This window comes from Lactuca saligna, chromosome 6, assembly GCF_052625555.1.
Source record: "Lactuca saligna cultivar CGN05327 chromosome 6, ASM5262555v1, whole genome shotgun sequence".
Classification (NCBI taxonomy): domain Eukaryota; kingdom Viridiplantae; phylum Streptophyta; class Magnoliopsida; order Asterales; family Asteraceae; genus Lactuca; species Lactuca saligna.
In genome coordinates this window covers 107106549-107125000 of record NC_136422.1, presented here as the reverse complement: position 1 = coordinate 107125000, position 18452 = coordinate 107106549, and the positions used below count along the sequence as shown (strand labels likewise).

General features: G+C 34.8%; 1 protein-coding gene across 1 annotated transcript; it reads right to left on the bottom strand.

Annotated features, from left to right (window-relative positions):
• Positions 1-1521: 1521 nt before the first annotated feature.
• On the bottom strand, positions 1522-3733 carry LOC145000767 (putative protein phosphatase 2C 49). The gene is made up of 2 exons (XM_078960040.1): positions 3413-3733; positions 1522-2912 (listed from the first exon to the last, which is right to left on the bottom strand). The coding sequence occupies exons 1-2, from the start codon at positions 3548-3550 to the stop codon at positions 1962-1964; spliced, it is 1089 nt and encodes a 362-aa protein (XP_078816166.1). The 5' UTR covers positions 3551-3733; the 3' UTR covers positions 1522-1961.
• Between the last annotated feature and the right edge of the window lie 14719 nt (positions 3734-18452).

The following is an 18452-nucleotide window of genomic DNA, read 5'->3' as shown; positions in this document are numbered from 1 at the left end:
TATAAATTTAAAGGTAGTTTTAACAACCATTTTTTTTCACGTTATTGACCACTTTTAAATTCAAGTTTTCATCATAAAAAAGTCAAAATACATGCTTTGCAAATATGAAACAATTTCTCATGTATCATCTATTATCATCATGTAGTTCAAAGTTTGGATGGATTCTTGTCCAAAATATAAGGTTGAGGTGACACAATCTCATAGATTTTCTTTGTTTTCGTGTTTTCACAAATTATTTGCATTTTCACATGAGTACTCCCATATATATATATATATATATATATATATATATATATATATATATATATATATATATATATATATATATATATATATATATATATATATACATACAAAAGATTAGTAGGATTTTTGTCCGGAAGCACAGCATCTTAAACTGGAAGATATTATTTTCATCCACCCATGTAACACTACCAAACCGTAGACCGAATATAAGACAAAAATCCTCACATCTAAAACCCAACTCGTATACTCCAAGTTAAGAATGTAAAAAACCATTGTCATTTCATGATAGGTCATTGAAATCATGATTATATGGATAAGTACTAGGTCCCCATTTGGATTTCGCATCTCCAACGACAACCTAAAACATGAATTTCTAAACAACATCGTTTGCGATGGAGTAAGAGATGTTATCTACTTTTTTTAGTCATAAAGTGCACCTACAATTTGATGACCTTATATCAATAAGGTCAGGAAATAGTAGTAGATCAAATGATATTTATGAAAATGTTATCGAATCACACATGGAAATAGGGTTACACATTCGCACACTGACATTTACTAAAATGTCAATGTCTAAAATATAAAGCTTCCACGCATGGTTATGGGATGGTCGTGAAGGTCTCGTGAACCGACATGAACCATTTGCGAGATTTTAAATGCACGTGTTTGTGCCAATTTCCTTTAAATTAATTTTGTTCAATGAAGTTCTATTATATGTTTACCAAATCCAAATAACTATACAAAATAACCTAAAGCGCTAAAACTTGTTGAGTTATTTTATGGAGGTATTATAATCATTTTATGTGGGATATATAAACTATTTTTCAAAATATCAAGAATGGTTTTTTAAAAACTTTTTAAGGGGTAGTAAAAAATTATTTTCAAAAATATTTTTCTATTTCACAAACACTTCTCAACCTTATTGGTTTTTTGTGCACTTTTCACATTTAATCTCAACATATCTTTAGAATAAATGCATCATTATTAAGCAAATGAAGTTGATTTAATCATAATCCATCAATGCTGAATTTTCCTTTTTTCAAACGAATTATTCTCTGTTAAGCCTAAATAAATTATGATCCACCCAACTGTAATCGTAAAATTGATAAATCATAATTAACTTGTCACTAGACTAACAAAACTTACACCCAACAATTGCGCCAAAAAAACAATCACTAATTAAAAAACTCAAAGATTAGAATAATATTAACAGTTCTACCTGTTAAATCAATGATTTTTATTGATAATTACAAATCGATTATCTTTTGAATGATATTCATGGAAAAAAGTTCTCGAATTTACAACAGAAATGTGAAATATTACAAAAACAAAGTACATCTTTTTCAAACCCATAATAACCAATACACACACAAAACAATGTTTTTTATAACAATTTCGACTTTTAAGCAAAAAGACACAACAGGATCTCGTTTATCCCACTACAAAATTGAAGTCAGCTTTAGTGCTTTTTCTACCTCTCCACCAAAATAAATGAATTCTATTCACAAATTGCACCCCAATTTTGTATACTTTAGGGTTAAAATGCTTTCCATCCCATATCCCATCAACTCTGAGCTGAGTTGAACTCTAAGCTGAGTAGCTCAGAGTTGAACTCTAAGCTGAGTTGACCCACACTGTTTCGCCTGATATTTAAATCAGATACACAGTAACCCACTATCAGACTCACGTAACCAATGCCCGCAATAAAACACCTTTTAGTTCCCTTCTAGCAGACTTCTTAGCCGAGCCCGGGCTTCTTCGGTCAACCCATTGCACCGAAACCTCGGCCTTTGACCCCTGCCCGAACCCGCTGCCCGAAAACAAACAACAATAACCGTAATATTATCACTAGTGTCCCGACCCAATGCACATTTCACAAGCTCAACCGCACACCGCTGCGGGTCATCACACCGCCCAAGCTCCCGCCTAACAACCGCCACCGCTTCTTGATTAGACATCACATCCCAAATCCCATCACACCCAATAATCAAAAACTCATCATCTTCGGTCAGAACTGCCCGTCGGATATCCGGTTTTCCGGTCAGCCCCGAATCAAACCCGCCCGGAGATTTCATAAACCAGTCCCCAAGAGCCCGTGTAACCGCAAGTTCACCGTTCAAATACCCATCTTCAATAAACCCGCCCACTGATTCGACCCGTATTTTCTCTTCCAATAAACTCGGCCTATGATCTTGCGACATCTGGACAGCTACGCCTTTCCGGCAAAGCACCGCCCGGGAGTCTCCGGCGTTTGCCACCACCAAGTGCCGCCCGAGGATCAGGGCGGTTAAAGCGGTGGTCCCGCAGTAATCGCTGATGCTACATTCATTGGCTAATGCTTTGTCTGCAAGTAAGAAGGCTTTGGAGTGAGAGTTTTCTAGTTTTTGTAAGAATGATTCGTTGATGGTGGAAGTTTGGGGTAAATCGGGATCAGTAAAAAGTAAATTGATGGCGTGATTTTTGAGATATAACGCAGCTTCTGAGCCTCCGTGTCCATCAAAAATGGCGTAAAAAGAGGTTGGGAGAGGCCACGTGTACACTTCTGATTGGTTGGAAAGATTGTCGATTCGGATGTGTTCGTCTTCGTTGGATCTTCGGGGTCCGATGTCGGTGTGACTTCCGGATCGGATTGTTGGAGTGAATTTTGTAGAAGAAGATTCCACAACCTACAAAGAAGAGATTAAGGGTTAGATGTAAGAAATAGCAACGACTTTTGTTCAAACTTGATAGGAAAGATTTGAAGCACAATACTGCAATAGAAAAAAGAGAAAGTATAATAGAATCATTAGGTGGGTTGTTGTAAACAATAAGAAAACGCAAGTTTAATGTAAAGATAAAGAAAATTTAGATCGTTGCTATTATTGATACAAGGATGATAATTAGTTCCTATTAATTGTAATCCCCCTTTTATAATAACAGGTTGATTGTAAAAACTATGCTTCTCTACAAAGATAATTACCTCATATGATGAACTGAATATACAAGAAATAAAAGAAAAGATTGAGATTAATTAAAGATACAAGAAAGAAACGAAAAGATAATAACCCCAATTTCACAAAAATCCTAAGAGATTAGATAAAAAGAAGGTAGACCTAAACCCTAATTACACATCGCCACAAACAAATCGAAAAACAGAACATAGGGCCAAAGATAAAGAAGAAATTACCAAATCGGGAATTGAAACGAAATCGATAGAGACAGAGTCGGGTTCAGGTAAAACAGCGTCGGATTTCGGATCAGGAATACCAAATTGAGCAGAACATAATCTCTGTCCGCACAAAACTTCTACTGCTTCTGCAACCATCTTCGGATTATTGACCAGTTTTTTCAAAATCAAATAAAGATCGCAAGTGAGTAAAGGGGTTTTTCGTGAAATCGTTTTCGAAAAGAAAATTTGGGGATTTGAGTGAGTTGCGATGAATTTGGCAGAATAACTTTGAATGATTCGGGGGAAATGAGGGGTTGATTTTATACCACATGAAAAGGCTGCGTGTAAGGAACACCGACTTAAATAAACGCGGCACGGGTTGACTATAACGACTGCCCCACTATTTTATAAGCACAAATATCTCATTATGATATTTAAAATAAAATGTTAAAATTAAGTATAAAATACTTAAAACATGAACAAAAAAATATCTAGGGATAATGATATTTTTTAAAAAAAACAAAACCCTAAAAATATATTTAAAAAAAAACAAAAAACCGAAACCGAAATACAAAACCAATGGTTTGATATTTTCCAAAATAAAAAATCAAAAATTTCAATCTGATTTTAGTTTTACAAAAAAAAAATGAACCATTCTCACTGATGTGAATTATAACCATTGGTTTGGCATGCGAAATTTGTGACATCCCATGAATATGTAGTTACAAGATCGTCTGAACTCGTAATTCATAGTAAGGGGTTAGAGTATCATCGCATGAATACGTAGTTACAACATCGCCTGAACTCGTAATTCATCACCTACAGGTCATGGGCCTGCTGGTGTTTCCACTGTGTTGTCTAGAATAGTCCGCGGTCGCCATCTATACTCTGGTAGATGACTACATCGCCACATTGCTGGTTAAGGCTATGGTATCTCCTTTCATCCTACATCACATATTCATCATCATCTATATACCTAATTATCATCACATTTCTATCATCACATATCTCTCATCATTTTATTTCATCACACACCAACTATTTCATCTACCCATGTTTCATCCGCAACATATTTGTAGATATAAAATAAATATACCGTTTAAATCTTTTAAAACATGTATAAAATCGTTCATCCAGCATAGACAGCAAGTATTCAAATAATATGCACACATAGCATGTAATTTATATAAAATACTTCATATCTATGTGTAAGATGAAAGTAACTATATCTACCATAAAAGTTCCATAAATGCTTCCTAACTTCGAACTCCAAGGTTTACTCTACTAAAGCTTCATATTCTCGGCTCTCTGAACCTAGAAGGGTCCAAATCTATTGCACCAAAAAGCTCAAGATAGCTCTTCCTCTCACTCTACACAATCAAGCTCGCTAGGGTTCTCACTTATGGGAAAGGTAGTGGCAATTGAAGGCCATAAGTGCCTTTAAATATGGCTCGGGCCCAAAGATTTAGGGTTTCTGCCAGCAGCGCAGACTCGTCGAGTCGCCTCACCGACTTGTCGAGTCCATTCATTAATCTGAGTCATCATTCGCGACCTTACTCGACGAGTTGAGGCATCAACTCGCCGAGTCTCTCTTCTTAACTCAAAAGAAAAATACTTAAATTATGATACCTGGAAATCCGGATGTTGCATTTTGTTTTTTTATTTCATAGATTTCTTCATCAACAAATGTTGCTACAATTAAACAAAAATAAATAATTTTGCTAAAACATAATACAATAGGAAGTTTGTTCACATTTAGTCATTGAACTTTTTAGAGGGAAACAAACTTTCGATTTTATTCACATTTAGTCACTAAACTTTTTTTCGTTATCTATTTGCCACTAAACTATTGAAACTGTTCATATTTTACCCTTATGACCGGTAACAGCCGGTCATAAGGGTAAAATGTGAACAGTTTCAATAGTTTAATGGCAAATAGATAACAAAAAAAAGTTTAGTGACTAAATGTGATAAAAATCGAAAGTTCGTTACCCTTTCAAGTCATTATCCCAAATATCTATGGATGCCCATTTAGAAAAAATTTTGTTTAGTAAACCGGATGGGTGTCGACTTGGTGATTACTGTAGTGAGCTGGTAAAGTTGATACAGTTACGACATCAATTTGTTATAACTCTCTCAACTTCTTAACACCCAACAATTATAATCTGAAATATATATTTATTTCATTTATTCATTTAACTCCTATATATCATCTATACCTTACATTTTTAATCACAACTCAATACTTTTATAATCATTATCAATTTCAATTAAAATGTCATCATCATCTTTGTATTCATCATTGGATGATCGGGCGCCAAATACATCGTTGTTTGTCGCGAAAATGATGAAATAAACAACCAACATTTTAAGAAATGATGACGTTGAAAGTTCACGCCCGAGAAAGAGAAACGTTCTTGCTAAACATAACAAATGTTTATTTGTCAAACTTAACATTTTATGTATTGGATTGTATTTGTAATGTTCTTGATGTTGCATGGTTGTTTTGGTAAGTTTTATATGATTATTTTGTTAAATTATTTTGTTCAAGGGTTGTTTGTGTGAGTCTGCTATTCTGGAGGGGCAGTAGAATAATTTTCTTCATATAGTTTGTAAAAGAACGCAGACTTTGGGTCGGTTCTTAAACCGACTACTTAAGCTACTTCGAAGGGGTTTGCAGCTCATTCGAGTTATTTACTTCACAAATATATCACGTGTCCCCTCTTGTTTCTCTCTGATTCACTGTAATTAGGGTTTGTTCATCTTTGTATAAATCATAATATATTAGGGTTGAGTGTTAAGTTATGAGAGTAGATTATGATGATTGTAGTGAGGTTTGTTATGCAAGTACTTGAAAACCATTTGTCTATTTATCCTTCATTGATATAATAGATGATAATGTTGATAATTGTAATGCCTGATTCCCGGTACATATTTAACTTAATTATTTATTCATCTTGGAAGGGCTACTGGACAAGTTGGTGGCCTAAACTCGTCGAGTAGAAGGCAGTATATGGGTGAGTTTTAAATGAGCTACTCGACGAGTCGCGGTCTTGACTCGGCGAGTAGGAGAACATGGATGAAAACCCTAATCTTTAGGGTGTGCACCCTAACCTCCACCCCAACCTCTATCACCTCCAAAACCTAATCTCGAAACCGTAATCCACCTTAAGTGTTCTTGAGCTATTTCTTGCCATTTTGAGTATTATTTGTTCCTTTTGAAGCTTGTGGAAAAATAAGAAGATAGAAGGATCAAGAAGGAAGAAGTAGATCCATGAACTACACTCCATTTTTTGAAGGTTTTGGTTCAAGAACCTTGGTCCTTGGGATTGGGACATCCCAAGTGACTTATATCTCAGATATGGGATCTAGAAAGGGCTCAATAGCATAAAGGTGCAAACTTTATGACCATGGAAGCCCCATGCAAGCTTTTAAGCAAGTATATGGACTATTTAGCCCTAAAAGACCAAGAATGGAAGGAAAGCTCGGGACTTTATGTGCCCAACAGATGTTAAAAGCCTAGATCTAGTATATTGTGCCTTGGTTTAGGGTGTTATGGTTTGCGGACCAAGATTTATGTTTTAAAGAAGTTAGGGTTTGGGATAAAACCCATTTAGAAGGACTAAGGACAAGTAAGTTGGAAACTTTACCCTTAAGAGTGTATTCCCAATATGTAGATGAAGTTTGAAGCATAGATCTAAAAGGTAGGAGCTTAATCCTTTGGGATGGCTCAATCAGACAGGGGAACTCTGCGAGTCCAGGGAAGGACTCGATGAGTTGAAGCAGGCTGTCCCGATCATTATGACATGAAGAACTCAATGAGTCTGTTAAGGGACTCGACGAGTTGACGCAGTTGACACGAGTCTGAGCATTCCGGGGACTCGATGAGTTGGGAGATAACTCGATGCATTGGGTTGACTGGGAGTTGACCTTGACTTTGACTTTGAACAGGACATTGACTTTGACCAAGGGTAAAATGGTCATTTTACCCTAATAAGATTTATCCGATTTTGATTAAGTGTTATTATGGAATTGATAGCCGGAGAGTCTCCGGAGCAGCAGACAGGGATTCCTCACTCGAGTTTTCAGCAGTCAGTCTTATGAGGTGAGTTTCCTTCAGTAGGAACGGGTCTAAGGCACCAAGGACGACGTGTAGCATGATATGTTAGTAGCTGAGTATGGGTGAGGCCCGTAACTCATAGTAGCCGAGTATGGGCGAGGCCCGTATCTCATAGCTTAGTTTGAGTATGGATATATGTCTGATTGATAGATTTAGTTATACTTGTCTGTCTGGTACTTATATGTTTGTTTAGTAGCTAAGTGTGGGCGAGGCCCGTATCTCATAACTTAGTTTGATTATGGATATATGTTTGATGGATAGATTCAGTTATACTTGTTGTCTGTGTGATACATGTATGTTTGTTTAGTAGTTGAGTGTGGGCGGGGACCGTATCTCATAACAGCTCAGTGTGGGTGGGGATCGTATCTCATAATATCCGAGTGTGGGCGAGGCCCGTCTCTTATAGTAGGCGAGTGTGGGCGGGGTCCGTATCTCGAAGTAGCTGATTGTGGGAAGGGCCCGTATCTCAGAGTCAGCGGAGTATAGGTGGGACCTGTATCTCCCAGTTAGCGGAGTATGGGCGGGGCCCATATCTCCATGAGTGTGGGCGGGGCCCGTATCTCTTAGTTGCATGTTATATGTGTATGGTATGTGGTAGTTTGGGGAGACTCACTAAGATTTGTGCTTACAATTTTCAGTTTTTTTTCAGGTACTTGTACTAGCAAAGGGAAAAGCTTAGGATGATCGCATGGCGCACACCACAGTTTCAGCCTGGGATTGTTTTAGACTTTGATATTTTCTCACATGATTTTGATACAGTATTTAACATGATGTTTTGAGATACATGGTTCTTGATTTTCTGTATAACGATGGATGATTTATGGTTTTACTATAAGATTTAAATTGAAATTTTTGTGCTGTATTTTTGGGATGTTTCAATAATGCTTGTTTCTTTACGTTTTCACATGATATCAAAGCGATGGGACTCCGATCTTATTTTTCGATGATCATCTGTATTTTGACTACTTGTATGACTTGAAATGTAGTTTTCACATCTTTTTCTTTTAGATTGTTATTTACTTAAAATCTTTAGTTCGTTGACCCTATATGTGAAAATATAGGGTACTAAGTTTTCGATCTATGGTTTTCCATTAGATTTCTTCGTAAATCGAAAACAATAATTGTGTACTTTGTTATATCTGTAAGATTCTGGTACTGCGAGTTCTTTTGTGATATTGCATATTTGTCTTCGAGTGGGGATCCTTAGTTGACGAGCTTCATAACAATTCTTTTCTTCAATCGGCCAATCCCTTCTCTAAAATAACTCTCCTAAGAACATATTTCATTACTGTTAACTCTTGTAGAGAAAGAAGTAATAGGATTCGATCTTTGTTGTTTCTTCGACTTATTGCTCTGTGAGCATTTATTGTTCCTTTCTACTCTTATTCTAGTTGTAGTTGTGGGAGATCCTGGTTGTCTTGTGTACACCAGTTATGTTTGTTGTTATTTGATTCCTCAAATGTTTTTTTACTCTATAATTCTTGTCTTTGGCCCCAACATACCCTGGTGACCTTCTAGATGCATAAGGATGACAGTTATCTGTATTTTCCTTATGTGTTTTCTTTGATTGCTTTCTTTGATTACTATACTAGCTATTTGGTTGATTTTGTATCTGCATTATGATTGGACATACTCCTAGTGAATCTACTAGTGGTTCTAAGATTAACCATGTGAATTATGATGATCCTTTATACATACATCCATCAGATAATACATTTACTACAATTATAAATTTCAAACTAACTGGGACCGTAAAATTTTGTGTTAGGCACAGTTCTATGACTAGAAGCCTTAAGGCCAGGAAAAAATTAGGATATGTTGATGGTACTGTAAAAAGGGATCTTAGTGATTCAATCACAAAAATAAGAACGTGCTAACATTGTTGTTTGTTCTTGGACCCTTGGGTCATTGTCTGAATCAATTTACTCTAGTGTAACACCTAGTTCTTGGTACGTATTCAAACTTCTAGATTATTCAATTTTGTAGAGAAACTCGATGATTTAGTAGCCCTAACTTGTCATGTTAAGATGTTATGGACCGCGTGTTTTAAGTGATCAACTCGACGAGTTGTCTGGAAGAAATGAAACCATAATTTCGGGGTTATGCACCCTATTTAAACAACTTAAGCTCCATAAGTTGGCCTCATTTATGTGACATCCCCAAATTTCTCGGCCAAAAAAGACAAATTTAGTTTATGCTTTTGAAATAAAATCATAGTTATCTTTTAAAAGATGTTGCGAAATTTGTCCCCAAAACAAAACATGATAAAAATTTATCAAAAAATTTCTTAAAGAAATATGTATCTTCATTATATATATCAAAACCTCGGGATGTCATGTTCTGATATAGACTAAAAGCATAAACAACATATCTTAAGCCTTACAACAATTATTTACCACTACTGGCCTATGATCTAAAAATCCCTCTTCATCATCCAAACTATGCTCTACGTCCACTACATGTAATATAAAAAGCTAAGTGGGTTAGGCTTGGGAGCCTGATTAGCATATAGGGGTTTCAACCCACAAATAATAAATTTATTAATTTCATCAACCACAATAAATTTATTTATTATGTTTAAACATCAAACAATCATCCCAATTTCCCACCCCATTATATTCTTTACTCTTAAGGACCCACCCTAAGAAATCAACTATTCCTCGTTCATTCATTCCTAAGGATTAACCTAAGAAATAAGCACGAAGTCCATCTTTGCCTATGGCGCAGCTGCCAATGTTATTTATTAGGCACAACTGCCAACAACATTATTTATTCTCTAATTGGTTATTTATTAGGCGCAGCTGCCAACAACATCATTTATTCTCTAATTGGTTATTTATTAGGCGCAACTGCCAACAACATCATTTATTCTCTAATTGGTTATTTATTAGGCACACCTGCCAACAACATCATTTATTCTCTAATTGGCACAACTGCTAATGTTGTTTATTAGGTGCAGCTGCCAACAACATCATTTATTCTTTATTAGACACAATTGCCAATGTTATATATTAAGCGTAGCTGCAATAACATCTATATCATCTTTCATCCCTCATTCTTTATCTACCCACGTTTTCCCCAACATATTTGTAGATATAAAATACATATATAGTTTAGAATATGTATAAAACAATATTTCATCTACCCATGTTTTACCCAACATATTTGTAGATATAAAATACATATATAAAGTTTAAAATATGTATACAACATTCATTCATCATTCATCTCAAATAAACAAACAAAATAAATACATAAATCATGTATTTTATATAAAATACTTCATATATATGTGCAAGATGAAAGTGACTATACACTCACTTGATTTAATGATAATCAGGCAATACTTCGTTTCTTAAAACGATCGTTTCTGATGAAACCAGGATGTTTGCTCAAAAACCGGACTTTACGCGGGTAGAGTTTCGACTGGAAAAACTCTTTTCTTGGGGTCTTCGGGTGTTGGGGTTGATACCGGAGCTTCGGGGAGTTTAAAAGTAGCTAGATAAGAAGTAGAGAGTGAGAGGAAGTAGAGTTTGTAAACAAAACGCGGAGGTCTTGCTTTTTATTTATAGGCTGAAAGTTCAACATTCACGTCGTGAACCATGTATGTTCACATCGTGGCTTTGATCCTGGTCATCCCCTAGGCTTGTTGTGTGTCTTCTAGGCTCGATTAGTGTCCGTTTGACTCCTCACGTCGTGAGAATTATGGCTCACATCGTGAGTCCTAAATGTAGACTTGCCATCTGCATTCTAGCCTTGAAAAGTGGCCTTTCGACTCCTCACATCATGAGAAAAGAGGCTCACGTCGTGATTCCAATCAGATTAGGGTTTCTGACACGTGTCTCAGACAACTACATCTTCAAAAGGCCATAACTTTTGCATACGATCTCTGTTTTTGACGTTCTTTATATCCATTCGTAGGTGGAGTGTAACATCCCAAAATTCAAGGCCAAAAATTTCGTTTTGATTAAGTTATAATAGAAAACCATCAGTAATAAAACATTCGTATTCATATCTCATGTCAAAACCAAAGTGTCAATAATAAAAGCATTTTATCGTAAAACCATATCAGAGTGTAATCCTAAAGATCTCATGTGAGGAAAACATAGTGTGATGCGTTGCGATCCAACCGGCTCCTTTCCTTTGAAAACGAGTACTTGAAACCAAAATGTAAACCGTAAGCACGAAACTTAGTGAGTTCCCCCATCATACCATGCGACAACCCGAAATTTCCATTAGGTCAAACCCTAAAAGTCAACCACTTCATATCATAAGTTAATGTAATTATTTCTTATTTTTAAGAAATATAAAGTTCGTTTGATTATTTTAATATTATTTTTAAACGAACGGGTGAAAGAAAGTGTCGTCTTGAGTTTTAAATTTTTAAAACCGCAAACACTTCGCGTATTAGAATCACCCAATCAAACTTTTATGTTTTGGGTTGAGAAATCACCCAAAAACGTGAACTCATACCTATGTATGAGCTTACTCCCCAAAAAGTCTAGTTATTGTGTTTACTCCCCAAATGTCAAAAGAGTAAACTCCAAAAACTCTCTCAAGTATCATCCTAGATTTAATTCCAAATCTTCAAAGTTGTAAGTGTTCTAACCATTTCAAGTTAGTAAAACACTTAATCTAGTGTTTGTACATCTATTCATCCATTCATTTATGTATTTTGTCTAGATTTCCAAAACACCAAGAACACCAAGAACACACACTAATGTTCTTGGCCTTTTAGCTCAAATCAAGCCTTCTAATAGTAAGTGCTTCCATCCTTGAGTGTTATTGAGCTAGTATTAAGTTTAACCATCAAGAATTTATGCCAAGAACACATGGGTAAAGGTGTTCACGATCCAAGAATGTTCTTGGGCCGTAAACACAATAAATGGCACCAAAGTGTGCCTAAGTCCCTTGTTTAGCCCTAGTTTGATGTTTAAGCCTTCCATGAATTGATTAAACCTTCCTTTGATGTATCTAAGCCTTGAAAAACACCAAAATCCAACATTTATAGGTGTTTACGGTTTGGGGATCTCCCAAAACCGTAAACACCCTAAAGTGTGTCTAAATGGGTTATTTTCCTTCCTTAGGCTTAGAAACTAGCACATACACTTACCTAATTGTGTTAGGGACTTGAAAACATGGCTATACACTTCTCCATAAGGGTTTACGGTAGTAAACCCAAAGGAAAATGCCATGAGGCCGTAAACTCCTCAAAGGAGGTGTTTTGTTGCCCTAGTCCATTCCAAAGGCCAAACCACTTAGTAGAAATGTTTCAATAGGCTTGCTAAACCACAAAAAAACACTTGGTCACTAGGACTAGAGTTTACGACCGTAAACTCTAGAGTTTACTGCCATAAAATCCCTAGGTCTTGACCATCAAAACCGTAAACTCCAAGAGAGTTTACCCTTGGACTCCAAACATACTAGTTTTGCCCTACTAACACTCGGATGCAATCCTTGTGATCTTTAGCACTTGAAACAAAGTGTTTTCATGTTCTAGGGTGTATCAACTTGATTTATTAGTCATAAATTGGCTAGTTAGTTATATATATGTTCATGATATGATAACTAGGCTCGTGCGTGTGTACAAGTCTTCATTTGTCACCTAGCACCGTACCCAACACTTCAATCCAATCCATTCACCACAAGTGAGTTCATAACCCTTTAACTAACCTTTGAAATACTTTTAAATGTTTTAAATGCTTTATGGGGGGGGGGGGGAGGAATACAAGTTGAATACTTATAGTTATTACATCAATCACATGTGATTAATAACTACAAAACCAATGATTTTACTACTATTCAAACTGTTTATCAAAGTTGTTTTACTTCAAACTGTTTTACGAACTCTTTTACTTATCAAATGCTTTTACTTAAACTTTGTTATACTTATTATAAATTGCATGCCCGTATATGTATAGTTATATAAGAAATGTTTAAAAGGCTTAGGAAAGCCGCACGCCCTATTTCCTTTTCCTCGATTTGGATGTGGTCTGGTGGGATATCGGGTAGCCGTCCGAAGGTCGTTTCAATATTAATTATATATCATGTGTACATATATAGACATAAAAGTGTGTCACACCCCGCTAAAGCGGAAACGCAAGGTGTGACAGCGATAACGGTTTCAATGCAAAAGATAAAGATACATCACCATAGCAGTATTTAAAAGTTTACAACCCATAGCTTCAAAAGAAACAAAATACAAGTTTTTCAACATAACATTGTTCAAAATATAGCTTCATAATAGCTTCAACACGATGCAGCATGCTCTATGATGATGAATCTTTACATCCACTTACTAATTACTTCCTGAAAAAGCATGTAAAACGAGCGTCAACTATGAAAATAGTTGGTGAGTATCACAAGTTTATAAAAATCGAGCGTATAATAAGGCTTTTCGTAAATACAAGTACATTGCTTCAATGATAAACAAGTTGATTGCTATTAATGAATACAAGTTTATTGCTATAACGAGAAATGAGTTTGTATGTGTATGAACAAACAATGAGTCTCAACCAAACCTATGACTGAAGCCCTATCGAGATCTATGCTTATCGTTCCATAGATGAATATGGTATCATGCACTCCAGCGATTCGGGCGAGTGAGGAGTTGTCAATTCCTAATAGCGCTATCCATAACGACCATTGGCTCAAAGAGTTAATGGTTAGAGATAAGGGAAGGGCCTTAGTACGATAAGTTCTCATGTTCCGTGTTGCATAGACATACATAAAGAAACATAGCAATACAATAGCAATCATGTTTGATACAATTCAATTTAAATACAACATGCAAACAGTAGTTTTTCTAGACATGCTTTTCCACCCCAAAACATAAAAACCGAAAATAGGGGAGTGCGTGAATACTCACGATGTTTTGTGTAGACACAAGCGGTACTTCGGGATGCACCAACGTCTTACTACCGGGATCCTACGACATCAAACACACGCACTAGTGAGTTTCCATGTCGATATCTAATGCTAATATACTAAACTCTACATATAGGGAAATGCCAATTTATGTTTTAGTATTGGATTTTATATCAATTAGTTACACTTTTTCTGAAGTAATGAAATTCTATATATCGGGCGATTAATTACAACCTTGGAATATAAACTTTCCAAAATTTTAAGTCCTTATTACAACATAAATTCACGAAAATAGCATTCGAGGGATAAAAATTCTCAAACTTTTTATTTAACTGTTATTACACAATACTAAGCTGGGAAAATTATAAAAATGGATTTCCAAGCTGTTTAATTATATTTTATGATTTTTGAGCATTTATTTCAATAAAAATTGAAATAAATAGAAAACAGTTTCCAAAATTACCCAAACTTTTTATTTAATTGTTATTATACATAAATAGGCTGGGAAAAATATAAAAGATATTTTTCAGTGGGTATTTCTATTTTTCCTTGCTTTATTCCTTTAAATAGTCATTAATTAAAGAAATAATATTAAACAGTTAAAATAAATCACCATAAATTTTTGTAACATCATTTACAGTATAAATATCCTGGGAAAAATATCAAAAGTGGTTTTCATAATGTATAAACTGGTTTTGGGTATTTATGTATATTTAAGTGTATTTTAGCGCAATTAACTTTAGAAAATAAGAGAAAAATAGTTTACAGTAGAGAAAAATATTCAAAATTTTTATGTAACCTCCTACTCTATAATATTATATCCTGGTAAATTTTCATGAATTTTGGATAATCAGAACTATTTCTCCCATTTTTAGACCATTATAATTACCAAAAATTGGGAAAAATAGTAAAACATGATGGAAAATCTTGAAATTATTTTCTGGAGTCACCCATCACAGGTGAGGTATGCAAAAATTGTTAGATACAATTTTCACATCCTATAAAGTGGTTTTGTAATTTATCATGTCCTAAATAAAAGAAAATTAGAAATCATATGAAACAGTAACAAAAATTGCTGAAATTTGGTGAGAGATCATTATTCCCCATAAGGATCATCCATGAATTTATTTAGGATTTATTGACCTCTGGAAGTATTTTATATGATTTATGCCCTTGGTTTTAGCAATAATTCTAATAAATCAAAGAAATAACAAAAGCTCTTGAAATTTTCCAGATTATCTCATGCATGCAAGGGATTTCAAAAGGAAAAATGTAAAAAAAATGTATTCAGAAGAGAAATGAGGGTAATGATTCCAAACAATTTAAGAAAAGTTGCATGCAATAATGCATGAAGTGTAAATGTGGCTGAAGTTCATGAATTTGTGTAGCCCATTCAGTGAGGTTTTAAGCCACGAAATTTCAACCATAATTCACTAGATATGTTAAGTTTCTAAGGTATTTTTCCTCAGATTTATGGTTGGGTTTAAGGCCATTGTTTAAGCAAGATAAAAATAGTAATCACAGAAAAAGAGCTGTATGCGCAACCTTTTTGTAAAATCTGCTAAAAATCGGATATTTAATATTTTACAGTGAGACCAGTTGGGTTTGAAAGTTAACTCGTGGAACTAACCAATACAAAAAGAATATCATGATTTGGTTAAGAAATGACTGAGTTATGACTGTTCAAAGTCGAACAAAGTAATCTGGCAGATTGCATGTTTGCTTGTGTGCATTATTAGGGTATTTCAACAAGAACATCATGCATGTCTTTGGTAAGGCCCGATTTCTAACACATGCATGGAATGAATGAGCATCCAAGATGTACTAGAAATGGTTTAAATGCTTTTGTTCATGCATGAACACAAAAGAAATGGAGAAGAACATGAAATATTAGGTTTTGATGTCACATGATCATATGTGCATCTTTTCCACTCCTTGCATGGGTTTGATCCCGGATTTTCACCATCTCTAACACATGCATTGTGTTATGGTGAGAATCTACAAACCACAAGGGGAGAATAAAGATTTCTAGCCATGGAAAGGCATAGAATCCGAAAAGTAGAGAAGACTAAGAAGAAAAAGAGGTTTAACCATGAAACTATGGAAGAAGATGTTGTTGTTTACCTTGGTTTTGACCTTGAGAGAAGTAAGAACACTTCAAGGGCTTCAAAATCTCGAAATTTTGCAGAGAAATGAGAGGATTTTCGTGAGTTTAGAGAGAGGGAAGAAGAGAGTGAAGTGTGTGAAGAGAGTGAAGTGAGAGAGTGAAGAGGGAAGAGGTGGAGTAAGGGTTTAAGCTTAATGATTGTGTTTTGGGGAAGAGAGAGGGCATGGGGAGAGGTGATGGCCGGTTTTTGCATGCATTTTGGCCTCCTCTCTCCTAAATTTTAAACTTTATAAACTTCCCTCCTATATTTTATATAAAAACATTCATTTTTATAAAATGTTTATTAAGCAATTTGATTTATTTAAAAATCTTGTTTTCAACAAATAATTTATGATTAATACTTGTAATTTATATTTCTAGTTCATTGGTATAATCCATAATTTGACTAATAAAATTTGATATTAGGAAGTTTATAGCCAAATTTTATAAAGTTTTTAAGCTTTATAATTTATAACTTTGGATTTTTGGCTCTTTAGGGTTTTTGGAATATTGTTTGATATTCAACAACATGTTGAAGTATAATTAGAATGTTTTAATTTATTTTTAGAGTTTTATACCCTATTTCAATTATAATAAAGCTTGAAGCTTTATTCTAATTATAGTATTGGCATTTCCTATTGTAGCTAAGCAACTTACTAGAATTGTAAGTATCAAGTATATTAGTCCTAAACCTTAGTTGTATCCTAGTTTATGCAAGATTTTTGACCTAATTTATACTACTAGGTCATGGCATGTTGTGCATGAATGGTTATTATAAAGATGCATGAGTCCAAGAATGACCTGAATTGGCAGTTGTCACAAAGTGCTTCCATATTCATGCATACTAGTTACATCATTAGTAAGTTACCATCGGGGTAGCACAGGATCATACTTATACTATTGCTAGATCAATGAGTCAGTTCATTCATGAGTCAATACTTATTACTATGAGAACATATACAACTATACTAGAAGAAGAACATATACAACTATACTAGAAGAAGAACATATACAACTATACTAGAAAGAGAACATATACAACTATACTAGAAAGAGAACATATACAACTATACTAGGAGAGAACATATACAACTATACTAAAAGGAGAGCATATACAACTATACTAGAAACAGAACATATACAATGATACTAGAACGAGTAACATTACATTACATATACATGAATATGTTAACCATTGTGATCTGAATCGAAGCATGACTTCAATGTCATGGCCCGTGTTGTAGCCAGAGTCTCTTGAAGGGAGAGCGTGAGTTTGCGTATAGATCTATACTGGATTGACTATCCTACACCTTTCTGCTAGCTACAGCCGGACCTGCAGGTCTGCGGGTGCCAAATGTCATTTCATTTTATGACATACATTTGTCGTTGTTTATCCAGTCGATAGTACGGTACAATTAATCACATGATACCTTAATATAAATCCGGTTTAAGGTAGTTAGTACAGTAGTAGTTCCTATATTGCAACACTACAGTACTATAATAATTTACCCTTTACATATATTTAGTGATTATTTTACTTAAACATTAATGTACAAACTATATTTTGTTAATGATAGTTACACTTGGGAAATTACACACTTTCACAACAAATGAACATACGAAACAATTAAGCCTTGGAAGAAGGCTAATTTTAATAGAAAATATAGGTTTTTCTAAGAGATTCAAACTATTACAAACACTTACAAACATTCACGTACTTACATTTCCAATGTTTACAAACTCGTGTTTATAACTACGTTCAAACATTTTGATACAAACACCGACACTAAAATACTTATGAACTCACCAGCTTAATGTTGATAAACTCTTTCAAAATAACTTGTATTCTCAGGTCATCAGTAGATAGGTACCGATGCCAGCTTTTGAGAAGATGGAGCACATTCAAGACTCATCTTATTATTTTG